General features: G+C 39.1%; 1 protein-coding gene across 12 annotated transcripts in view; it reads left to right on the top strand.

Annotated features, from left to right (window-relative positions):
- The window catches only part of DTNA (dystrobrevin, alpha), a 401,960-nt gene that overhangs the window by 348,272 nt on the left and 27,341 nt on the right, over positions 1 to 26,347 (top strand). For 8 of the 12 annotated variants that reach the window (XM_011943697.1, XM_011943695.1, XM_011943698.1 and 5 more), the window contains 4 exons: positions 10,030 to 10,117; positions 13,868 to 13,965; positions 20,595 to 20,708; positions 25,568 to 25,664. In XM_011943697.1, the coding sequence (XP_011799087.1) occupies positions 10,030 to 10,117; positions 13,868 to 13,965; positions 20,595 to 20,708; positions 25,568 to 25,664 (397 nt within the window). Of the gene's footprint in view, positions 1 to 442; positions 536 to 10,029; positions 10,118 to 13,867; positions 13,966 to 20,594; positions 20,709 to 25,567; positions 25,665 to 26,347 lie in introns of all 12 variants that reach the window. The other 4 variants (XM_011943694.1, XM_011943702.1, XM_011943699.1 and 1 more) reach the window with 2 other exon arrangements.

Genomic DNA, 26,347 nt, shown 5'->3' with positions numbered 1-26,347 from the left:
TAACAGCACTAAGTAGTTATTTCCAGTAGACACATGTATGTTGTTATTCACTTTCCCAGATTTGTGTCTTTTTCTTTTTTGAAATGACTAAGCTGAAGATTCGATTTTCTGAAGGATATTTAATCTTTGCTTGCAACCCATTTCAGTGTATTTACTGTACAGATGAATACCTTGGCCTTAGTGGTTGAAAAATGTAAATCTGTTTTCTAAAACTTTATTTGACCTAAATGGAAGTCTTTATTTTTAAAGTTAGTGAAATAGAATTGTGGGTTTTATTGCCTGGATTTCGCTTGTGTTTTTCATAGCACATCACTTACTACCCTTCCTTTACTTGCTTGGTTTTCTAAATGCCTTTTCTACCAAAAATTCACTCCTACCTTCTCTGCTTGTTTCTGTCCACCTCTCTTAACAACACCCTTTCTTTCCCCCTGCCCTGTTTCAGGATACAGTACAGCCTGAATGTGGCAGACAGGCTAGCTGATGAACATGTTCTCATCGGGTTGTATGTCAACATGCTCCGGAACAACCCCTCATGGTTAGTGCAGGTTTGGCTGCTTGACTGTCCTTAGAGAGGGATGCAGTCTGAGCTGGTGACAAGCAGTCTCAGCAAGGAGCAAGGTCACTGGATGCCAGTGGTGACACTGAAGCACTGTTAACTGATTCAATTAAGAAGTCTTTTGTGATGTTAGTTTGTATACTTCCCATGAAGAAACCATAAGATTCATATCCTTGTTTATATATTAGCTAAAGCGAAAATTTGCATAAAGGGATGCCTTGCTAAATATTAGCCTTCAGGTAGATTCAGGACTCCAGGCCCCACCATTCAGTTCTGTGCTACATGTCATGCCAAATTACCACAGGATGATGATACAAGAATTTGTCTTATCCAAGGACATGGATGTCTCTGCTGATTTGGAAAACAATGCTTCATTTTACTCAAGATAAGAGTGAAAAAGAAAAACTGTGATGTAATTGAATCACAAAATGGAAATCTTTTCTTTAACAATGATAACAGTGGGAACAATTGTCTTTCAGCAATTCTATTATACATGTTTCTGATGATCATCCTGCTAAAGCCTGCTTTTATATCTTGGAATACACAAAACTTAGTTTCAGAAATGTTAAATTCAGGTATTAAGATAGCCCTGTTTGCTTGGATAAAGCCATTCAAAAAGCTTTTCTCCATTTTAATTGTGACATAGGAGACTCCTTCCGCTGGTTAAAGTTACTTGATGTTAATAATAAATGTGGATTTGCAACTTGAATTAAAGGAAAAGGACAAACCATGTATTTATCATGTGTATTTTTCAATCTAGTTCAGACGACTGTTTTATAAACGTATTTAGCAAACCAGTTCCTTGAAAATATGTCAATTTTTCTCAACCACTTCAATTTTCTCTGAACTAAGGGCCCATGGATTTTCCATAGTTATAATTATTAAGAGAGCCAATGGGTTCAATTTCCATTAAAATGTTTCAAACCTTAGCATCGCAAGTCCTCTTTCCTCTACTATTAGAGGAAAAGTAATTAGCAAAATTAATGACAATTACATTAAAAGTAATGGCAAAAACTGCAATTACTTTTGCACCAACCTAGTATTTCACCAATGCATCCCTCAGGTGCTAGGCCATTGCTCCGTGCTCCTTGCCCTCACCACTTGATGTTATTAGCCACTTTGTTTCTGGACCTCTTTCCTCCTCACTTGAATATTTTCAAAATTTTCTTCCTATTACTGCTTCTTAGACCTATTTTTGCAAGATTAGTACATGAGATAATTTTTAGTTCTCACGAACTGATGAACATTTATGTGCTTTAGTACATACATGTATCTTAATTTATGTTTTTAAAAATGTATAACCAGTATACTAGTTTAATTTTTCCTCAGATCCTACTGTTTAAGGGGATAAAAATGCACTCTTCGGCTGACCTAAATCCATCCCTTTCTTCAAATTTTGTGAGCTTCTAGATTAAATAGTATCCACTTTTTCACAACTCAGCCTCTCAAAACTACAAAATTGCTTTATTCCCAAGGAGTTTGATACTCCAGTGTTACATGGTGGCTGAAACAGTAGAACTAAGCACTGAATTGTTTTTGTTAATGGTACTGTTCATCTCTGAAGAAGAATACAGTCAGTATAGATTCAATTGTAAGGCAATGATGCAATCTCACCCTGTGTCCTCTTCCCATCATTCTAAGCACACTCTAGTTATTTCTACTGCTCTTTCTTGACCTTTTCTTAATTAAGGTTGTAACAAATAAATCTCCAAAGAGAAAAGCTCAGAGTTTGTCACTACCAGCCATTTTCACTACTCAAGTGATTCATCATATTGACTTGACGGTTACTTAAGACCATAAATCTGTCTCAGCAGAGACACCTTGCATCTGCTTGATGAAAGCTAAATGTGATTTGTATTTTGAAAACAAAGCAGAATTTAAGACCAACCAATCAATGAAGGGGGCTTGGTTTTAATAGCTGCACCCTCCGTATTTCTCATAGTTTTTTTCTATCCTTAAAAAAATTCCAACTTTTTCAAATTTCTTATGTTTTCTTCCCTTTTCTTTATGTTTAGTTAGATCCTAACAATTCCTCACAGCTGTCATGATTCTATAAGTAACGTAATGACCTCTTACCTCCTTTAACGTCATTGTAGCTACAATGCTTTACCATCAAGTCACAGTGAGACATATAATAATAGTAATAATAGTGTTTGTAAAACACTTATGTCCTGCCAAGCTCTATGTTCAGAGCTTTGTATACATAATTTCTCCTTAAAGTAGTCCTTAAATTTGTTCTTAAAGTAAGCCCATGGAGTAAATAAGATCGTCCCCCTTTTATAGATAAGTAAAGGTATCATTTTAGAGAGCTTACCTGACTCTCCCATAGTCCCACAGCTATAAAAAGTGGGACAGAGATTTTAACCATTATCCATCCAAGTTCATAACCACTGTGTTTCATAATCTTTTTTAAAGTCTGCATCAACACATGCCTTTCAGGATCCTTTGTGGATACCTCCTTCACACTGCATCCTCCACGTATTTACTGAAACTGCATATCTTATTCTAGTGTTTTTATTTGATTTTAGCAAACATTTTGAGCACATACTAGTAACAGGAATGGCGATTCTTAAAAGTTACCTTTTATGTATGCAGTTCCTTGAGTTGTGACTTCTCACATTAATTGTAAGCTTCAAAAAGGGCAAGAGTTTTGTCTTCAGTTTCTTTTATCTCAACAGCTGGAGTATGAATACTAAATTTTGTGTTTATAAAATGCTTCAAAAATTACAGAACCTTTTTCCACAAATTATTTACTTTACTTCTCATAGTCCTAGAAGGTTGGATATGATTATTTCCATCTCACTGTTTAAAAAATATGAGCTTTGAGACATTAAGTGACATCTAAAGTCACATGCTAGTAAGTGCTTGCAAACAGGTCCTATGACACTGGGTCCCATCTATTTTTCACCCCATTCCTTAGCCTCCTTGTCTGTGCACCCTTCATGAGATGCTCCGCAAACAGGAACCTTATAGCCGTTCTCTATGAAAAGCTTTGTTTTTGCCGTTATTCAGACATAATCCTGATTAACTCTATGCGGGGGTCTTCTACCCTATATTAACTGCTTAACACAATGGGAAACTGACTTATTTGTAATAGTTGGCTACTAAAGAAACACTTATGTCGTTGCTGGTTCTGATGTCAGATAAGTAAAATAAATAAACTGCAGCTCAGGGGAGAATTTCTGCTTCCTTCCTAATTCAACCAAGTTTTAAAAGCCTTAATAATTTGTGTACATCTTCTTCATTGCAGGAGAAGGAGTCTGAAAATGTGATACAGTAGGCTTTTACTACCTGTCCCCAAAGCTTGTCAAGTGCCTGGGCTTGCTAGTTTATAGCCAGGGTCTGTAGTGAACCAACCAAATGCTTTGAAACCAGCCCAGAACTTCTATCTCTAACCATTGTCACTGGATTAGACACCTGATGTCATATGACTAGGTTAAAATTGTTCTGCTTATATTTTTCTCAAGTACAAGAAAGTGTACATTTGTGTTGCCAATAGATTTCTTGTTAAGTGGATTAATAATCCATCTAATTTAAAATTGTTCCACAATATTTTATGCTTTGGGGAAAAAAGATGTCTAAGAATGCCTATTTCAGAATTTCATTTACAAGGTCTAAATTTTAATTAATTTGCATGCTTAAAACTCTTTGATAGATTCCTGTTGGACCTAGTTTACAACCTAGACCACTCACTATGGTGTACAAATCTGCATGTAACTTAGTCCTTGCCTATTCCTTTCTCAGCCTCAGATCTCTTGGGGTTCTCCCATTCAATCACTACATTTATTCATGTCAGTTTTTGATCAATTCCTCCAACAAACCAAGTTCTTTCCTGCCTCAAGACCTCAATACTAGTTCTCCCCTCTGTCTAGAACACTCTTTCTCATTTCACCCCTACTATATGCACATGAACTTGCTTGTCTAGCTTCCAATCTTAGATTGAAGACACTTCCCCCAATAGGTCTCCTATATTAGTCTCTATTATAGCATACTATTTTTATTTTCTTCTTATCAGCTGCAATCATGGTTTGGATGGTTGGCTGGTTAGCCGGTTGGCTGGTTGGCTTGTTGGTTGGTTGGTTGGTTGGTTGGCTGGTTAGTTTGTTGGTTGGTGGCTGGTTGATTGACTCACTACTTACTGTATCTTCAATGGGGCGGGGACCCTCTCCAACTTGTTCACCACCTTATCTCTGACATCTAGCACAGTGCCAGGCACATAGTAGGTACTCTATAAACATCTGTTGATATTGCAGAATATCAGTAGTGCTATAGCTAAAAAATTCCATCTTACCCTAAACAAAATTGTTAGTAGTAGTCAGAAACTTTACTAGCAAAATTAGAATTTTTACTATTTAAAAAAATCACTGTTATAGAGTAGCACTTAAATTGAACATTTAGTATAGGATTATAAAATAGATGAAAAATTAAAGTATTAAGCTTTGTGTAGAGGGTAGACATGGGCAAAGTAAGCACCAGCAATTCACTGATATGGACAGAGCAACTAATGGGGTGTTCTAAAATTTTTTTTAAACTTAAAGTGATAATTGGGCAAGAATTTTTTAAATTTTAATGCCCCCTCTATTCTTCATCTTTGTATTAGTCTGCTAAGAATGCCAAAACAAAATGCCATACTTGATGGCTTGAACAGCAGAAATTTATTTTCTTACTGTTCTGGAGGCTGGAAGTCCAAGACTAAGGTGCCAGCAGGGTTGGTTTCTCCTGTCCTTGACTTGCAGAGGGACACCTTCCTGCTGTGCCCTTAAATAATCTTTTCTCTCTACCCCAGTGTCTCTTCCTCTCCTTAAAAGAACATCAGTCCTATGAGATTAGGGCCTCACACTATGAACTCATTTAACTGTAATTAAAGGCCCTATCTCCAAACATAGTCACATTCTAAGGTACTGGGGGTATTCATATGCTTTAGCATATAAATCTTGGGGGAGACACAGTTGAATCCATAACCCACTTCACTACTGAGTCCACTGAATTGTATGCCTTTAATATTTTTAATGTGTAGGTCAAGATTTGACTGACTGTCTTTAATACATTTTGTTGATTTTGAAAAATGTGAGTTTACTGCAATCTTTTGAAAAAGAAATTATAATCTGTTGAAAGAAAAAAAGAAGGGTTATCTACACTTACTGACAGTGTCTCTTTTATACGAGTTTTCATTTCCTGTTAACATAACTCCTTTTCTTTAGTAAAATTTTTAGGAACTTCAATTATAGAACTGGACTTCTGAGAAAGATATTTTCTTAGAATCCTGGAAATATAAATCTAAAGACTGTCACATCAGGAACAGTTGGAATAGAAGGAAATGGGGGAGTCTGAGAGTTTTTAGAAGGTCGAATGTATGACCTTGACTGTAACATAGGGGGTTATTGAAGTCAGGGTCTCGATAAAGGAGTTTAAAGGTCTCCCTTAAGGAAGCCATTATTGTGGTAAACTCTTATTGTTATCCATGAAGATTGCCATTTCATGATTTCCTGTCTTTTTTTGTTGTTCCAAACCACTGAGGGCCACTACACTAAGCTTTGAGAATTAGTTTCTTTCCCCATTCTTCAGTCCCATAAAACCACTTCTCGGTCCCCATTGTCACTTTGTTCCTTTCTACCCTGACTCTCTTGAGCTCGCTGACTCCTAAATGCCAAAAAAAGTGCTCTATTCCCTTAGCATTTTGCTCTAAACCAACTGCCAAAGATAAGAAATAATCTAATAAAGCAATCTTCCATGTAAGTTAACTAATAATGCTTTCTCAGGCACTAATCCTGTTAATAGAAGAGTAGTATATGAAACTCGATGGCCTTCTAAATTAATTTCTAGTGATAAATTTCCCATCACTATCCAGAGTAGTAGAAAAAATATGAAAAGAAAATATAGAAACATTTATATATGCTTTTGCTTTTACATTTATATATGCTATATGCTTTGGATCACAGTATTTTCTGGTTGACTACCCTAAACTAGAAAGCAGAAAAGGCCCAGAAAAAAATCAAAGGAATGTGAACAAACCCTGAGTTCCCAGAAATCTTTGCCAAATCACACTTTCACAAGCCCTAGCTCAGCTGGGGCACTTGAGTTTCCTAGAATGCCATGCTGAAATCACTGGCAACAGACACTGGCCATGCATTTCAGGTAGAAAGTGGAGTGTTTTCAAAATAATGGATTTTCCCGCTCTGAAATGCAGTCAACACTGCAATCACTTTTTAATTCATCATAGTCTCGTAGCAAGATTACTGATTATAAAGTCCTGAAATGAATAGCTAGGGCTGGAGAAAGTGTTGGAATTGGTATTTATTTTAATGATTTAGGGATTATTGACCATTCATTTTCAACTATTTGTAACTGAAGTCTTGAAATAGAGAAATTTATCAGAGGAATGCTTCCTTCACCCTTGTGTAATTTTAACATGCTGAAATGGCACATGTGGACCCATAAATTGTTCATGTGCACAAAGGGGTAATATATCACACAGGCCCTCATTCACTCAGTGTTGGGGGAGGAAAGGCATGGAAGTATGAGTTATCGCTTGCTATACAGAATCCCATATCTTCATGTCTTACATTTCCAGGAAGCTTTTTAAAAACATAACCTTCATATTACTTACACTAGCTAGTCATTCATTTTAAAAGATACTTTTATCAGAAGTTTTTATCGAGGTTTTAAAATTATTTATCAAAATACAAATGTTTCTGACAAAGTCACTTTCAAGGTGTCAAAGAGATCATATTCCTGGGCCTGGAGCAATGGGCATTGTAATCTGCACACACTGTGTTGAATTAGATGTATAGTCCCTAATACATGAGCCAGAAATGACAAACATGTTAAAATCAAATTCGGTTGTCTCTTTGTGGGTTAGTTTGATGTCTAAAGAAAAGACAGTGTAACTTTCTCCTTTTCATTGAAGCTGTAATAAGGAATTCAGTTATTATTTTTAACCATTGCAGAATGCAGACATTGTTTTATAAAGGCAGACATCTGCTTTAAAGCATCAGTTTTCCAGAGCTAACTCTGCCTTTGCTCTTAAAATTGTTTTCTTACTCCAAATCTAAACTTGTGTACTGAATAAAATCTCAATCCACTGGGATTGATACTATGCATTATGTAAGCCCAATATCCGACAATTTTCTGTCTTAAGGGAATGTTTATATCTGTTAAATACTCATGAAAAACGCTCTCTTTTATATCGTTTATATTTCGGCTTCATTTCACGTATTTGTGTTTTCCATTTTGTTTTCAAGATCTTCTAGATCCTTGATACTCAGTGTTGAACCAGTACACTGGACCAATATTGTCGACATTTCTTGGAAGCCTGTTAGAAATGCATTTTCTCAGGTCCCACCCTCCCAACCTCCCCTACCGTACCACCACAGAACCAGAAACTGCATTTTCACAAGATCCCTAGGTGATATGCTTACACTTTAAAATTTGAAAAGCACTGCTCTAGATAATTGTCAGATGGCAGATGATATTTTGAGGGAGATGAGGATTACTAACGGATATGAACATGTTACTTAAAAGGCAAAATAATAATAACATTGCATTAACTAATATTTTTGAGCACCTCACGTGTTCCAGGCATCACACTCTTTTGATGCTTTTTGCATATATTATTTCATTTGAGCAAAAGGAAAGAGAAGCCTCTTTTTCTGAGGAAGGAGAAATCAGTTGTTAGATAGGGAAATCCAGGAATGTTCTAGTTATTTATTATAGCTCAGAGAAAAGGGCTAAGTCTAGAGTGGAAGTATGCATATGAAGACAGCTATAGCTTATATATGTAAGGAGTATAGGCTAGAGCAGAGATAATGAAGACAGGAATGTCTTATGAATGACTAGGAAAAAAAAAAAAAAAAACCTGTTATATAGTGGATTCAGCCAACCAGAGAAGAGCTATTTGAAAGTGACATAGCCAAAATGTTGGAAGAACATAATTACTAACTCATCTTCTCACTTCAGAACAAAGGTTAAAACACTATGTTTCATGTTTACTCTATTTGTAAATGTACATATAAATGATATAATAGTATGTTACTTGATATGGATCTAAGTGATTACAATGAATAATTCTTACAACCTTAATGTTGGCATAAGAGGGTGTCTTTACAATATGTATTTATGAGTTAATTTCTTTAAGGACGAGCTGTAAGTATAAGAATGGATGCAGAAGAATATGTTTATGAATGAGAGGAACTAGTTTCTGATCTTGATTCTGAACTGAAACATACCACAATAACCGATAAGCCAAATTACAACCAACTAGTATGTTAACAAGATTAGTGCTATCGGTATGTTTCGTAGAATTATTTTTAATGGCACCCAGAACTTAGTCTTGAATGGAGGATTTCAGAGAATGAAGTTTTCTGAAATACAGAAGAATTAATAATGCTTCTATTTGCATTAGTTTTTAGGAACTCAGATCATCCTTATTCTAGTATGAATAGTTTCTGTAAATTTATAGGAGGCACTAAAAAATTCCATTAATGTCATTGGGAGTCACTACTATAATTCTGTTTCTCTGGAAGTAAATATAAAAGGCAGGTTATAAATAGGTAGTAATAGTATAGATGAGACTTGTATTAGTTACCTTATGCTGCGTAACAAATTATCCCAAAAGTTAGTAGTTTAAAACAACAAACATTTATCATCTCAGAATTTCTGTAGGTTGAGAATCCAGATTTGGCTTAGCTAGGTCCTTCTGGTTCAAGGGCTTCCATGAGGTTGCAATCAAGATGTCACTTCAGGCTGTGATCTCATCTGAAGGCTCTACCAATGGGGATTCATTCGTGTGGTAATTGGCTTGCTTGGGTTTCTCATCACCTACATCTTTCCGTAAAGGCTGCTTTATGACCTGACAGCTATTTTCCCACCAGACAGACCAAGAGGGCTAAAGAGAAAGCAAGCAAGCCCAAGATGGAAGCCATGGTCTTTTTATAATCTCATGTTGGAAGTGACATTCCATTCCTTCTGCCATATGCTATTCATTAGAAGCAGATTAGTAAGTCCAGGCCATCCTACAGGGGAAATTACATGAGAATGTAATACCAGCAGGTAGGGATCACTGGACATTGACCACAATGATTTTTTTTCTTTCTTCTTGCTGTCATATTTTCTAACATGTTAATTTTAGACATGTGTTACTTGTGTAATAAGGAAAGAAAAAACATTAAAGGCAATAAAAGTAAGGAGAAATTCTTCTTACATCAGATGTATTGATCAGAATAGTCACCTTTCTATGAGGCTTTCTTAGTAAGACAATTGAATTGACTGAAGACAGGATTTATTAATGACTTTCCTGACTACATACTAGATCATGTTACAAATTCAAGTCGAGATTGTTAATCTAACAGGGTTTTGTGTCATTTGCAAATTTTTTGAACTGAAACATTGAAATAGTAAAAACTCCTGGTGGTAATATGACTGCGGCAATCTTTCTCAGTTTCCTAACAGTCTCCTTCTTGCTCTGTTCTTAATAGCATGCTTGAGAGTTCAAACCGGCTTGATGAAGAACACAGGCTAATCGCCAGGTATGCGGCAAGGCTGGCAGCAGAGTCCTCTTCATCTGTAAGTAGTTGGAGTAAAAGGATTCATCTGTTGGCATCTGGGATTCTTGAATTTTATATGTCATGTTTATTGTTATTATAGCTGGTGCTGATTACCAGGACAATTTGTGCTAATTTATTGCGCATGTGTTTGTTGCTATGTTTGTGGTGTCTTGGTGGTGAATTTACAGTTTAAAAATGGAAGACTTGAGAAACAAAACCATCCCCAGTAGTGTGACCCTGGAGTCAAACTGGAATCCTCGCATCCCCCTTCACTCAGCGTCAACTCCATATGAAGGCCCAAGGAAGGGGGCAAGGACTGGTTGTGATTCCTTTAATGTATTTAAAGCAGGTGTGGTTAGTGAAAGCACTAAATTTAAGGTAGAGTAGTTGCAAGTGACGCTTAAAATATACCAGTAGAAATAATAAAGCTTTCTCCATTTGTGTCTGTCTCTGAGACAAAAGCAACTGTCAGCTCGACACATTGATTCGGAATTCATCTGTGCTGACTGAGGGTGAGTTGCAATTAGTGCGTCAAAAGGACAAAGAGTGGTGGGGAGCAAGTGAGGAAGCCGTTGCCTGCACCTCTCACATCAGATGTTGCAGTTATCAGAGCCCTTCATGCTGAGCATTTAACCTAATGATCCCAGATGGGAGCTGCATAATGACCCATTGCATTAGCCCTGGCATGTGCTCTCTGTGACATCCACGACTGTAACACTGTTAGAAACTACCATGAGCAAGATAGAAGGGATCCAGGGCAGGCTAGAAGTGTGCTGTGTGCCCCCAAAATCAGATGTGGTGAAACAGAGATGTAACTGGAGTATATGAAATTTTAAGGGACATAAGTAAGAAGCAAACGTGTTAAAGAAAATTGAAATATAAAATCAGCTGAGAATATGGGAGAACTAGATTTTAGGACAAGCAACGCCTCCAGGAGTCACCTGAAAGTAAAAGCAAAACAAGGTTTCTGGGAAAACCTCTTTTCCAAGTTTTCTTGCCTTTATCCATGCATATACCTCTATAAACAGAGGCTATGGTATACCAAGATACGGGATTAGCAATGTGTGTCCCAGCTCTCCATGACCTCATGCAAAGCACTGCTTCTTTGAGTTCAGTCTCCTCGTCTGTACATAGGCGTAAATATGCTCATTATATATGTCAGTGCTGCCGTTATTAGCATCCACTGAGACAGTAAAATGTATGAAAGTACTGCATAAACCAGCAATTACAAAATGGCAGCCTGCAGACCAAATTTGTCCCCCAGAAATGTTTTGTTGAGCCCTACAGTGTTTTCAATTCTTTATTAGATGTCAGGACTTACAAATCAGATGGTTTTCATTGAAAGTCTGGATTTTCATCTTATCTTAAAAGACTGACCAGATCAGATGCATATTCCTTCTGACAGCAGGCAGCTGGAGTGGAGGCATTCCTCTGCTGCTTCGGACAGGGCAAGCGTGTGGCACTTTGCCACAACCCTTACCCTGGCCCACCTCTCTCCCTTGGGTTACTTCCCTGCCCCTTTCAGCATTTGAGTTAGTGATCCCTGGCAGACTGCTAAATCTCCATTCACGTTATTATTTATATGTGCGCTAACTTATCCAGTCTTGTTCCATTTCTTTCTAGAGAACATTAGTAACTTGTGTTCCTTGCCTACGTACACTATATATAACCTTTGTGGATCCATCACAGGAAAGATACCATCCACACATTAATTTTAGTTCCTTTGCAAATCTTCATAACCACATATTAAGAATAGTATGATCAGCTGAATAAATCATGTTTAGTAAAATGACACTTGGTTAGAAATGAGATAGAAAGGTCATTTACTTGGGTCAATGTTTTTCTGTATAATTCCTGATCAATTAATATACATAGCAAAGCAATAACTGAAATTCACAACTGGCTCAGAGAAGTTTCTACCATTTATCAATACATAAAGTATATGCCAGAAAAGGAAGTCTTATGTAATGAAATCAGAAGAAAATCTTGAACCACAGGTCAGTGCTGCCATATGCCAGAATTAGCTATTGAAAGTCATTTAGAATCTAAAATGTAGGACCTCAAAATTTCTTGTTAGCTACACAAGTCATTCTTTGCTGAAAAGAGGTGTGAATTAAAATGCATAGACAGCTTTATAAAAGCAAAACCTTTACAAAAGTTCATCTTTCCTACAGTTAGGTTTATGGACATTAAAAAGCAGGACAAGATTCTCTGCATCTGGCTTAGGCAACAGTTGCCATTTTTAAAACCTTTGCATTCTTTGGTAGAAAGATTAGTTGTGATTTTTAAAAATTTGTTTTTAAAACAATAAAAATTGGTGTGGAGGGCCGGGTGTGGTGGCTCGTGCCTGTAATCCCAGCACTTTGGGAGGCCGAGGTGGGCGGATCACGAGGTCAGGAGATTGAGACCATCCTGGCTAACACGGTGAAACCCCGTCTGTACTAAAAATACAAAAAATTAGCCGGGTGTGGTGGTGGGCGCCTGTAGTCCCAGATACCTGGGAGGCTGAGGCAGGAGAATGGCGTGAACCCAGGAGGCGAAGCTTGCAGTGAGCTGAGCTTGCACCACTGCACTCCAGCCTGGGCGACAGAGTGAGACTCCACCTCAAAAAAAAAAAAAAAAATTGGTCTGGAGGAATTTCCAAAATGTACTGTAAGGCAAAGAAAGCAAGACACAGACAAGTGTACATAATCTGACCCCATTTTTGTAAAACAACACCAAATAAATCCTTGACTAAATATACATAAACACACAGAGATATATATATATATATCTGGTATGATATGATTAATGATATCTATATTTATCTGAGAATGGAGAAAGCTATGACGGCACGTATACCAGTTGTTAAAGCTGATTGCATTACTGAAAATGATGGGCTGGAGTGGTGTGAAGGTAGAAGAAGCAAATCAAAGAATATACATGAATATGTGAATTCATCAATCTAAAATTACATGTGTGAATAAAGAAATACATAAAAGTTTGCTGATTAGAAGAATCAGAAAAGTAAGTCTTACTAACGATGACTTTAAAACTATATTTTTATTTATTTATTTTTGTGAGATGGAATCTCGCTCTGTCACCCGGGCTGGAATGCAGTGGCATGACCTCAGCTCACTGCAACCTCCACCTCAGGCTCAAGCGATTCTCCTGCCTCAGCCCCTCTAGTAGCTAGGATTACAGGTGTGTGCCATCAGGCCCAACAAATTTTTGAATTTTCAGTAGAGATGGGGTTTCCCCATGTTGGCCAGACTGGTCTCACACTCCTGACCACAAGTGATCCGCCCACCTCAGCCTCCCAAATTGCTGGTATTACAGGCGTGAGCCACCATGCCTGGCCTAAAACTATATTTTTAATTGTATATTACAGTAATTGAACAGTAACTCTAGAGAAAGCACCCTCTCAACAGTGCAACATCTTTTAAAGCCACCTATAATGAAAGAATAGGTACAATGAGGATAATGTGGCAAAAATAAAATCACTTCCCAAAAATTTTCAGTCAGAAAACTGAAAAATCATTTTTCCTACCTTTTGTGTATTTGCCTGCCAGAGAATTCTGTTCTGTCTTCCACTTCACAGATGTGCTCCGGATCCACAGAAAAGTTGGTCCATAGGAGAAGAATGGCAATTGAATTTTATGTATTTGCTTTCTTTGTTTTGATAGAAATAGTTCTCTCCTCCTTGTCTGTATATCTCATGACTCCTGCCTTCCCAAATACATAGGTTCACATTCTCAATATGAAATCTTACAAACTACTTATTTTACAGCAGCCAACTCAGCAGAGAAGTGCTCCTGACATCTCTTTCACCATCGATGCGAATAAGCAGCAAAGGCAGCTGATTGCTGAGCTAGAAAACAAGAACAGGTGAGGCTTTGTAGATGTGCTGGCTTGATTGATCAACGTGCGCATTCATTAATAACCTATGGTCGTGCTTTAAAGTTTCAGGGCTTTACACCCTGTATGCATACTCAAGGGAAGACATCTACAGTCAGTGATGCTCATTTCCAAAAAGCTGGTCTTTAGATCTTTAGAACTTCAGAAGCTCCATGAGAAAACTGCGTGTGCATGTGTGTGTATAGTTCTGAGATGTCAATGCAATTAATGTTGCCCCTCTAGACGGTCTCACTTCGCTTTTGCTGACATACTTAATTTTGTTCAAGAGCTTCTAGTGCAGGAGGAGCCTCCTGGGTACTTGGTAGAAGGTGTCTCTACCACCCAGAAACAGGTAGGAGGCTCGCCAGAGAGAACCCCCTGGAGGGACCCTGAGCTAAAGAGGCATCTGGAGAGCACCATCATCACCCAGTTACTCTATCCAAACCTGCAGAGATCTCCACCTGCAGCCCATCAGCAGGTTCTTCCTCTATTCAACACAGATTGACTCACAGTCTACTTCCACGGCATACACCCCAAAAATTGTCCAGTTCATCTCCACCACCACCCAGTTCAGCCTGTCCTTTTCAAAAACATCCATCTTATGTTATTCCAGGTTTAAACCCTCTAATGTGTTCCCATCACACTTCAGTTAAATCCCACTCCTCTTACCGTGACCTGCAAGGTCCTACCTGACCTGATTCCCTCCTGCCATTCCAGCCTCAGCTCACCTTGCCCAGCACACTCCCGCCTCCTGTGTCTTCCTCCTGTCTTACAGCCTTTGAACTTGTCATTCCCTCAGCCTAGAAAGCTCTTCCTCCAGGTCTCTGTGTGGATGGCTCCTTCTCATCACTGAGGTCTCAGCTCATATATCACCTCCTAAAAGACCACCTGTCTCATCCTGCCTACTCGCCCCAGCCCAGAAACTAGTCTCAATTACATCCCCCTGTGTGTGGGGGGAGGGCGGTGGGGGGTGTCACTTATCACCGTCTGAAATAACCGTGTGTGTTTCTTTGTTTATTGTCTGTCTCCCCTGACTGAAACAGAAGTTCTTTGAGAACAGAGTCCGTGGCTAAATGGTCCCTGGAGCCCAGAACCAGGCCTGGCAATTGTAGAAGCTCAGTAGGCATACATTGAGTGAGAAAATGATGAATAGCTGAGTTAAGTCTCAAACTTGGTGCTGAGGAAACCCAACATGGAACAATTTGTACTAGGTTGGTGCAAAGGTAATTGTGGTTTTTGCCATTATGTTTAATTACTTTTAATGGCAAAAATCACAATTATGTTTGCACCAACCTAACACATTCTAGTAACATATTTCTTGAAACGGCACTAAAACATTTCCACGCTTAATCCCATTCTTAAACACTGATGTGACATTTGAGGTCAAGCTGGTGGAGTAAAGGAGAAGGTTGTGATAATTATTTCATGCCTGTAAAGTTTAACCTGAGAATTTGGGGATAAATGATCAAAGTATTCTTTAAAGTTCTCAAGAAAGAATAAAAAGTAAGGTGCAAACTCTGGTTGGCACATTTTCATATTTTTTTCTAGTAAGGAAAGCTTTTGGCTTAGTTCTCTTGAGACCTGGTTGTCATCATTAGGAAACCGCAAATTAGGATAGAAATAGCTTCATAAATGTGACACCATGACTCCATCACCTTTGAAACTACTGCTGTACTCTGAGCCCCGGGGAGATGCTCTCACATCAGAGCTGGAAAAAAAAAATTAAAAAATTAAATTAAAAAAAAGTGTGTCACGTGATCCCTCTCAATGTAGCAAATAATAGGAGGAAAGAATTAAGAAGGGAAAGAGTAGATGCATAGTGAAGAATTAGAAAAAAATAGCCATACAAATTGGAAGTTGTTCAGGATAGTCACAAGTCTGTAAAATTACCTATTCTATTTTATATAACATTTATTATATCTACTATGTGCAAGCAATTGTGCCAAGTCAGAAACAAGCATTGAGAGTGGGAGCCAAGGCTTCAAATGAGCAAAGGCACTTAAAATAAGGTAGGAGAAAGAACCCACAGAAAGGAAAAGGGCAGTTGGGGGATGCAAGTAAAAGTGGGGACAGGCAGGCATTGGAGAAAGTGTATGAGCTGAGCTGGCAGGCAGAGGGCTCAAGGCAAACAGTGTAAAAGAACCATTGGACTTTGTGGTTCATGGAAAGCTTGTGTGAGTGTTGATGACATTGATGGCAATGGGGAGTAGGAGAATGGAGGGGCCGTCCTCAAATGTACTGATACTTTACATCAATTCGGGCACTGGAAATATGGCAAGAAAAAGAAGCAAAATAAACCAGTTTTAAATTATTGACAATTAGACTTAATCCAAAGTTTCAGCTTTTTTGGAACAAAATATTATGGTTGATAACCTCAGCAAATGTTAGAATTGGAATGTAAAACAGTTTTGTTTTATTTTGGGTTTTTTTTTTTCAGTCCACAAAGTAAACCAATAATATATGGTGGGAGAGGCTTAGGAGAGGCTTATTTAAAATGACTCAGAATTAACAGATGTCAGTAAGCCAGTCAGTGTCCCATAATAAGGCAACAGAAAGAGCTAAAGAAGAGAGGAGGAAAGAAGTGATAAAAACAACCATTGTATCTGCTATTGGAAGGCTATGCCAGCTTGAGGCCTGAATGAACACCAGAATTGAGGCCATTTTCTGAAGAAGGACCTAACTTTCTATGTAGTCCGTTCATTTGGAGTTTCTACCAGACATCATTCCATAATCCCTTCTCCATCCCTTAGTCCCTTTTCTCTAAGACATATTATGATTGCTAACGAGCATGGAGCCATCCAATGGGGAAGGGACCACAGCTGGTATTAATAATATATGCTCACAGCTTCCAGGTGGCAGCAGTAAGAAACCTGAGTCTTTGTTTTGGGGTGTTGAAGCAAGAATAAGGACAACTTTAAAATACATTTAAAGTACATATGTACAAATATAACTTCGTTTCATCCTCAGAACAACTATTTAATGTAGGCAGATTGACTATTATCATCCCCATTCTACAGATAAAAATTGAAATGTGAGGTGTTATTTCTACTCTTTTTCCCCAACATGACCCAGTTCACCATCATTGTGGTCTAGGTTGTGTATGGCAAACTTCATGGGGAAGGTGAGTTTTTAGGACATTTCAGGACAGTGAAATTTTGCAGTGAAAGTTCGGAGATAGAATTCCAGGTAAAAATACACACAGACTTTGAGAAAAGCAACAAGACACTTGCCAGGCTAGCACTGAGGAATCGAATAAAGAATAAAATGAAAACATCAGTATATGAAGCTTGTATACCAGACCAAAGGATTTTAATTCTATCCTGTCATGATGGACAGCAGTGGTCAGGCAAGTGACAGAATGTCCGCATGTTTATGGCAAAGTAATCAGCTCACTAAATATGCAGGTTGCATTTACAAGGGGTTGACCAGAAGCTGGTGGGAAGTGATGAGGAACTATGTTAGATAGATGGTTCCAGAAATAAAAATAAAGGAACCCAAAAAGGAGATGATTAGACAAAAGGCAAAATAGTGCTGAAATGTTAATTTACAAGATTCTATTACTCATTTCTAAACTTCCCATTAGGGATTCCAGATTTTCCAACGACAACCTTCACACAACTCAGAATTTACTAGCAATCCTCTTTTCTTTCACTCTCTTGTTGTTTCCTTCCTCCTATTCATCTGTCCCAATACAAAGAGAAGAGATAGGCCGGGCGTGGTGGCTCAAGCCTGTAATCCCAGCACTTTGGGAGGCCTAGGCGGGCGGATCACAAGGTCAGGAGATCGAGACCATCCTGGCTAACACGGTGAAACCCCGTCTCTACTAAAAAAATACAAAAAACTAGCCGGGCGAGGTGGCGGGCGCCTGTAGTCCCAGCTACTCAGGAGGCTGAGGCAGGAGAATGGTGTGAACCCGGGAGGTGGAGCTTGCAGTGAGCTGAGATCTGGCCACTGCACTCCAGCTTGGGCGACAGAGCGAGACTCCGTCTCAAAAAAAAAAAAAAAAAAAGAGAAGGGATAAAACGTCAAGGTCAAAAGGGGCGTTGTGGAATATCAAAAGGAGGTTAACCCTGACCAGAGTTTTCACAAGCTGCAGCATCAGGCCTACATCCCTTCTTAGAAAGAAAAGACTAACAGAACTTCACAAGCTCATGAATATCTTATCTCGGTTGCGGTGTTAATTAACCTACAGAGCACTTTGTTTTCCCTTCCAATACTCTGCTTCCACTCAGGCATGGGGATAACACATTTGAGGGGAAAGCAGGACTTCTTCTGAGGAAATACCCCAGGGATATCTGCCTCCATATGGGTCTATTTCTCATACCAGAATCAGCAGGAAGCACCATGAAGGCCCCAACAACCCTGGTCATGCCTTAATATCATTCTTGTTGCTTGTTTCCTGAACACTTTTGGATCATACTCTCTAAATCCATGTCTTTAAGAACTAGAGAGAGAAAAAAGAAACAGGAGTGAGAAGCAGAAAGAGAGATACGTTCTGTCCCTGAGTTCTTTTGTGGGTTCCAGAGCTCCCCCAACCCATCTCTGATGAGCAGCAAGTGCATCCTGAGCTCATCTCTCTGAGTCAGCAGCCTGGTGCGCTCTAGACATCCCAGAGCCAAAAGCTCCTTCAGGTAATACTACTGCACCATGGAAACCCACCCAGAGAACCCATGTCTCTAAGGTGACAACCCAGTAATCAGGTCTGTGAGTTTAAGGGGAGGATGGAGTTCCTCACTTCATTTAATGACTCTGTCTACCCCAGGTAATCACGGACATTTCAACAATGATCTTTAGAAGATAATGGTCCCTTATAGCACCTTTGGTGGAGTCAATCAGTTAGTATTAGGAGTACCAGGAATCTTCAAATTATATTGTATAAGTCACAGCCTGTGTTGGCTAGACCTGGCAAAGCATGTACCAGAAGACTGAGGCAGGCTGATATATGTGGGCTTTCGGGCTAGCCAGCCTGGATTCACATCACCTCTGCCATCTACTTGTTATTGAACTTGGGGAAATCTTTTAACTGGTCTGTGCCTGGATTCTCTCATTCATTAAACAGAGATAATAATGGTACCTATATATAATAGAACTGTTATAGAATGAAATAAAATAATATTAAAGCAGACAGCAGAGTTCCCAGGTACAGACTACTTGATGCATGTTATATAGCTCTTCTTATTTTTTCTTGCCAGAGCTGCTGTTCTCTTTTCCTTCCTTGGACTAAATGGCTCTGTCATGTTTCTGTCTTTAGAATCAACAAAGAGAATAGCAGGAGTCACAGAATATCAGGGTGTTAGCCCTGGAGGAAATCTTGGAAATCCCACTACACTGATTTTCAGGCTGAGCTCTATGGTATCCTGAGGGCTCTGCAGGGGCACCTGGGAGGGCACAGCAGGTCCCAGCAACACAGGGACTTGTCATCATTTCTTTAACCCCAGCAGCACCCCTCCCCTTAAACTGTCTGACATATTGGGTATCCATGGCATATTTCTTTTAAAGAAAGGATTCTCCATGGAATCCCAAAGAGGAGAAAAAAAAAAAAGATTGAAAACCACTGAATTACAGTTCCATCTTCTCACCACACCCACGAAAGGTATAATGACTCACTAGTCATTAGCCTCCTGATTCTGGGGATTTTGTGAAGCAAGCAGTTTTAAATCAGCCTTCCAAAATGGAAAGCCACTTCCTTGTCCACCAAATTCACCTTCCATTCGCAGTACTTTGCTCTATCTTACTGGCTCCTATGCCTTTTGTTGAGTAGGAAACTGACACCCCCAGCTCCCAAGAATACATGACTTAGAACACTGCTTAATGGCTTCTGACTCGCTCAGGGATAATTTGCCTTGCCAGTCACATATCCTTTGTGGCTAGCCTAATGCTCACCCAAATGCAGGGAAGCCCAGGCTCTGACATCAATAGTTGACTGACACGTCTCACCTCCAACAGAGGTCACACCAATAGGACTCTGTGTCACAGACTCAATTACAGTGAATCTTTTTAAAAGCACTTTCCTTCTAAGGTGGACTTCCCTGAGATCCATTGTTAAGGCTGAGAGATTTAAGAAAAAAAAAAGAGAAAGAATTTTGTCTAACTCAGGTCTTCTCAGATAAATTCAATATGAGAAGTCCCTTCTTGGTGAGAGAATGAGGTTACTTAGTTTTGTGAAATGAGCCCCATTTATCCTTATTTTCCCTTCAGGCTCCTCTTACTTCGTAGCTGCAGGTACTTCATGGTGGCAGAGTGTGATCGTAAATAACAGGAAGATGCACTTTTGTCTCTTAAGCATCACACTCCAAAGTCGGACACATTACCACTGCATTACATTACTTGCTAGAGAGATGACTGGGTCCTGGTGATTTAACTCAACGACATGCTGCAGAAGCTTCAAGGTTTGGATGTACTGGAAATGAAGTCAATCTTCCCGTCACCCACAGCACCCACAGCACCTAGCTGTAGTCAAAGCCTCTTAAGTACACTGGAATCTGTTGGTTAGGGAAGGTCGGTTCTGCTCCTAAACATAGGATGATCCCTTCTCCCTTTGTTCTGCTGGCCTTGATCTGCTCTGACGTTAGTGTCCTGAAAGCTAACTAACCTTGGTTTCTCACCTTCCTCCTCCCAAGAGAAATCTTACAGGAGATCCAGAGACTTCGGCTAGAGCATGAACAAGCTTCTCAGCCCACGCCAGAGAAGGCACAGCAAAACCCCACCCTGCTGGCAGAACTCCGGCTCCTCAGGTAAGAGAGCACCCACATCATCTCAGGGAATATATATGTGTGAGATCTTTGAGAAAGTCTAGCAGTGTCTAGCCAGAAAACAGTCCTCAGCTACCCTAGCTGCTGACGTTTGGTTTTTATTTTTGTTTTGTTTTTTGTGTTTTTTTTTTTTTTTCATAGCACACACCTAATTGCTAATATCTGGGGGATTTAGAGGGAAGCTGCTTATATTTTGTTCTTTCATTTGGTGCAGGGAAAAGCAGTGTTTGTTTTGTTTTTGTTTTTTTGAGACGGAGTTTCGCTGTTGTTGCCCAGGCTGGAGTGCAATGGCGCAATCTTGGCTCACTGCAACCTCCGCCTTCCAGGTACAAGCAATTCTCCTGTCTCAGCCTCCCAAGTAGCTAGGATTACAGGCATGCACCACCACACCCAGCTAATTTTTTTGTATTTAGTAGAGACGGGGTTTCACCATATTAGTGAGGCTGGTCTCGAACTCCTGACCTCAGGTGATCCACCCGCCTCAGCCTCCCCAAGTGCTAAGATTAAAGGCACGTGCCACCACACCCGGCCAGCAGTGTTCTTTAGATCAAAAACAACATATCTCACTAGGAACAATTTGAACTCAGCACTTTTTAGAAATAACCGGTTAAATAAACATCACAGGTTTTTAAATGTAAACATTTATTCCAACTCTAAAAGGAGTCTGATTTTTTCTCAGTCTTGGTCTCTAATATCTTTATATTCAGATCTATAGTGTTAGGCATCATACCTTCTTGTACTGTAAATGAACGTAAAAGCCTAGTCTTGTTTAGCCTGTCATCATAAAATACTTGAGTTAGAAGGAACTGTAGAAGTCATCTTGTTACCTGTGAAGGGTCTTGACTACAAAATTGTCCAGGGTCTTGGCATTTTGAAAAAAGAACTGGACAGAACACACAAACGAAGCAAAAAAAGAATGAAGCAACGAAAGCACAGATTTACTGAAACGAAAGTACACTCCACAGAGTAGGAGCTAGCTCCTGTAAGCGGTTCAAGAGCCCTGGTTAGAGTTTTCTGGGGGTTAAATACCCTATAGAGGTTTCCCATTAGTTACTTGGGTACACCCTGTGTAAATGAGGACTTGGGCCAGGACCACTCTGATTGCTTGCAGGAGGCGACCAATCAGAGGCTGAAGTGAAGTTGCAAAGTTACATCCTATGCAAACATTTGATTGGTTGCAGGAGGGGACCAATCAGAGGTACTTGCCATTATTCATCTGCCTTGCCGTACAAAGGGAGTAGCCTCTGATCCTTTTGTTACTTGGGTGTGGAAAGGTGAGGTGTTCCTTTTCATTCGGTTCTAGGAAGTCGGTACAAATCGGCCTTAGTTTCGCTGCCTCCAGACCCTATTCTGCCTCAATCAGATTCTGCCGCTGCATTTCAGTGCACTTCTCAGAGTCAGAGGCTAGGGAGTAGCAGGCCTTGGGAAAGAAATGTGGTTTCTCCTACTACTCCCACGCTGCAAAATGAAAGTCTTGCTGTGGGCTCCGTTTCAGACTAGCTTCATACCATGCCTTGAATAAGGCTGGTATTCCAGTGTATTTATGTGGCAAACAACACGAAACTAAATTCAAAGACATTCCCTCAGGTAAGTATCATACTGATCTTTCACAAGGCACCTGTAGTTGGAAAGTATTGACTACTTTTTTTTTTTTTTTCTTGAGACGGAGTCTCGCTCTGTCACCCAGGTTGGAGTGCAGTGGCGCGATCTCGGCTCACTGCAACCTCCGCTCCTCCAGGTTTAAGCAATTATCTGCCTCAGCCTCCGGAGTAGCTGAGTAGCTGGGATTACAGGCGCGCGCCACCACGCCCACCTACTTTTTTGGTTTTTTGTTTGTTTGTTTGTTTGTTTTAGTAGAGACTGGGTTTCACCATCTTGGCCAGGCTGGTCTTGAACTCCTGACCTCGTGATCCACCTGCCTCGGCCTCCCAAAGTACTGGGATTACAGGCGTGAGCCACTGCGCCCGGCCCATTCTTTTCATCTTTCAGTTTGGGTGCCAAGTATGTTCCAGGTATATCTATAACTCTGAGTCACACTTTTTATAGTAAGTACAGATGCCTCTTCGCAGAAACCCTTGTCAGAATTAGTCCCGTTTTCTTCCGCCATACAAAAAGACGAAATGAAGCAAGTTCTTTATGACTATGGATTTTACCAAGTTCCTGTTGGTTGCATGGATGTTTCCGGGGGCTCTATCAGATTCTGTAACACCTGAGCACAGCAGAGCTTTGTTTTTCGTTCATGCATACTTTCATTTTTGTCTTAAAACCACAACGAACTTTCTAAACGATCGTGTTTCCCTTTCCCTTTTCACTTTCGCCACAAGAAAACTGAAAGCTGAGTCACAGCCAGAACTGACAATGAATAGGAATGACAGGCATTTCTATGCGCTCATCTGACACTTTGCTGCATACTAACTCTGCATACACTGTCCCATGTAATTGCTATAACAAACCTAGGAGATAGGCAGTGTTATGCTACTCCTTTAATAGATAAGGAAACTGAGATTCACAGAAGTCACATAGAAGTTGCAGATATCATACCTTTCACTTAGTGTATATATTTATGTATTTAGATATGATATATAACGAGAAATTTTTTCTTAAAAATTTTGTATAATTGTGTGTAATTTATGTATATATTTTCTAAGAAAAAAATGATCTTGTATGACCATGATACCATCTTCAATTCAGGAAAGTTAATGTTGACATATTGTATTCAATATAAACCCATATTAAAATTTTGACAATTGTTCTAACACTGTTCTAAAAGAAAGTAGGTTTTAACGGCCGGGCGCGGTGGCTCACGCCTGTAATCCCAGCGCTTCGGGAGGCCAAGGCAGGCGGATCACACCTACAGTTTTAGAAGGTTGCTTTAACCCTCTTTCCAAAGTGCTTCTGTGGCCAAAGGGCCAAAATTACAGAACATTATCAAGAAGAGAACTGGAAAGAAATCAGAAACATTATCTGCTCTTGTGCCAAGGACTGCTGCGGATGCACCTGGAACACCATACACAGACAAGGTCAGAAAAAAAGGAGAAAGAACACCTCCTGGATTTGTCACTGAGGAATATTCTTGAATGCGGCAAGACTTGAAATTCAAATGCCTCAACCCAGGAAGACAAAGACTAAAATAAGATACCATTAAAGCATATAAAATTACAATGTTTCTCATCCTCTGGATTCAGAAAAGAAGCAATTTTAAAGGAAATTTAAAGAAGGATTGCTTCAAGAGTAAGCAGTTCTTACTCTTGTAAGGATTGCTTGTAAGTGGCAATACTAGTTAAAAATATAAATTTAAATATTTATATTTTTTAATTATAAAGTTAAAAATATCAATTTATTCAAAAAGAATTGAGAAATGTTTATAACTTTTAAATTCATAATTCATTATAGAAGAAGCCTGTAAGAAAGTAAATTAGAAATGACCCCCACTGCTTTGGGAGGCAGAGGCAGGAGGAGCTCTTGAAGCCAGGAGTTCAAGACAAGCCTGGGCAACATAGTGAGAAACTACCAAAAAAAAAAAAAAAAAAATTAGTCAGGCATGGTAGCACATGCCTGTAATATCAGCTACTCATGAGGCCGATGGCAGAAGATTGCTTGAACCCAGGAGACTGAGGTTACAATCAGCTATGATTATGCCACTGCACTCCAGCATAGGCAACAGAGTGAGACCTTGTCTCTAAAAAAAAATAGAAAAGTATCATTTATATCACTAACCTGTCCTCCCACAAAATATCTTTCCATTGAATGAGTCATTGACCTAGCTCACGGTGACATTTTTATATCATCAGTTTTTCATTGCAGAGTTCTTGTCATAGTTTCATTTAATATGATATCTATCATTGGGACTAGCCATATCCATTTATACATTAATACATACATGTGTAAAGCTTCTGTGCAGTTTTAGTATATAAGTATGAATATTTCAAACTCAAACAAATCTTTGGGACAATGGGAAAATTATTTGTATTACTTATTCAGTAATAATCATTCAGTAATTGATTTGGAATTTATTTGAAAAGTATACATATATTTCAGAAGTGTGAACCATTAACATTCCTCATCATACTGTTTCATTTCTTTCCCCCTTTAAAGATATTTTTGGTACCTCGTAGTGTCAATATAAATGATAGGATAGATTGTCCTTAGTTGTTTTCATTCTTGCTGACAGTTTAATAAAAGGTCTGTAAAACAAAACAAAAGTAAGTATGAACCTTATATATCATCTTCACTTGCTGAACAAGTATGTAGAAATGCCTTTATTTTGACTTCACTTTATGAAATCAAACTCAAACCCCAAAATTTTAATGGATTGTATCTATGTGCTATTAATATCTCACCTCTGAGAGACACCTCAATGGGTGCTGAAGATTTCAAATGTACTTTTCTAAATCATATTTCCAAATACTAAGGTGATCAGTATTTTCTGTGAATTTGCAAAAGGGTTCTTAGATTTAGAGAATCTAGAGGATTTGCCTTTTTCAGTGACAATTTGGTTTTTGTTTGTTTCAAGGGACCCCATGGAACATCACAGGGCCCACTACATAGTAAGCATTCAGAAAATATTTCATTCAATGGTTGATTAATTCAGGGTAGAAAGGTCTAAAGGAAGCGAAATGTCTGAAAGGACTTTAATTCTGATGTAGTGTGGCTGCTAACAAATAAAAGAAACACCTCCAGCTATAATTGTTCATTCATTTGATAACGGTTCCCTGCCTGGTAACTGTGTCAGAGACCCAGAGATGCCCTTTCTCTGATAGTCCACAAGTCCCTTGAGAATGGGAATGTGATTGGCTCAGAGAGTTGCATGCCGCTTCTGATGTCAGCTGCTTCTTTCTCAGACAGCGCAAAGATGAGCTGGAACAGAGAATGTCTGCTCTCCAGGAGAGCCGGAGAGAGCTAATGGTCCAGTTGGAGGGTCTCATGAAGCTGCTAAAGGTAAGACCTGCCAAATAAATTTTTCCTAAGCTTATTTTCCGTGTCATCTGTGAACATTTTTGCACATAATGTGCAATGGTTTTTCCAATTACTGTATGTGATTTCCCTCAACATGTTGTTTCAAACTCAGATGTAAAACAATTTCTTAGACCAGTGTAGTAGTAGCTGTCAGTAATAGAACACATTCTTACCCATTTCCTGAAACCAGACTGCTGAGGGCCTTCATGGGGCAACTTCTTCTTGGCTTATTTCCAGTTCCTTTATGTCTGCAAGTAATAGAACTGGATTTATTTAGAAATATTTTATATTTAGTAGCTTTCAGCAATTCTGATTAAATTAAGAGGAGTGACTGTTAATATCAGTAAAACATTTTATTCCATTAGTGTGCTTTATCAGTAAGTCACATGATTTCTAGTGATCTCAAATACAAACTCTATGAGAGACTATCTCCTTTCTCTTCTGCAAGTAAAGTGTTTAATAAGATGATTTATAGAAGTCTTCTGTAGAGTGCTGTAATCTATTTTTCTCATTGGGAAGTGGCATTCTCCTTTTAGTAAAGCCTTATTCCCTTCTTTAGTATACATTAAATTGCATTTCAAGTCAAAGGCAGGCAAATTATGGCCACATGTCTATAGTCAGCCCATGTGATCAGTGCCACGTGATCATCCTGCCTGACATAAACA

This window comes from Colobus angolensis, unplaced genomic scaffold (assembly GCF_000951035.1).
Source record: "Colobus angolensis palliatus isolate OR3802 unplaced genomic scaffold, Cang.pa_1.0 Scaffold220, whole genome shotgun sequence".
In the NCBI taxonomy this organism is placed as follows: domain Eukaryota; kingdom Metazoa; phylum Chordata; class Mammalia; order Primates; family Cercopithecidae; genus Colobus; species Colobus angolensis.
Note: the sequence above shows the minus strand (reverse complement) of the source record. Positions and strands in the feature narration are given on the sequence as shown.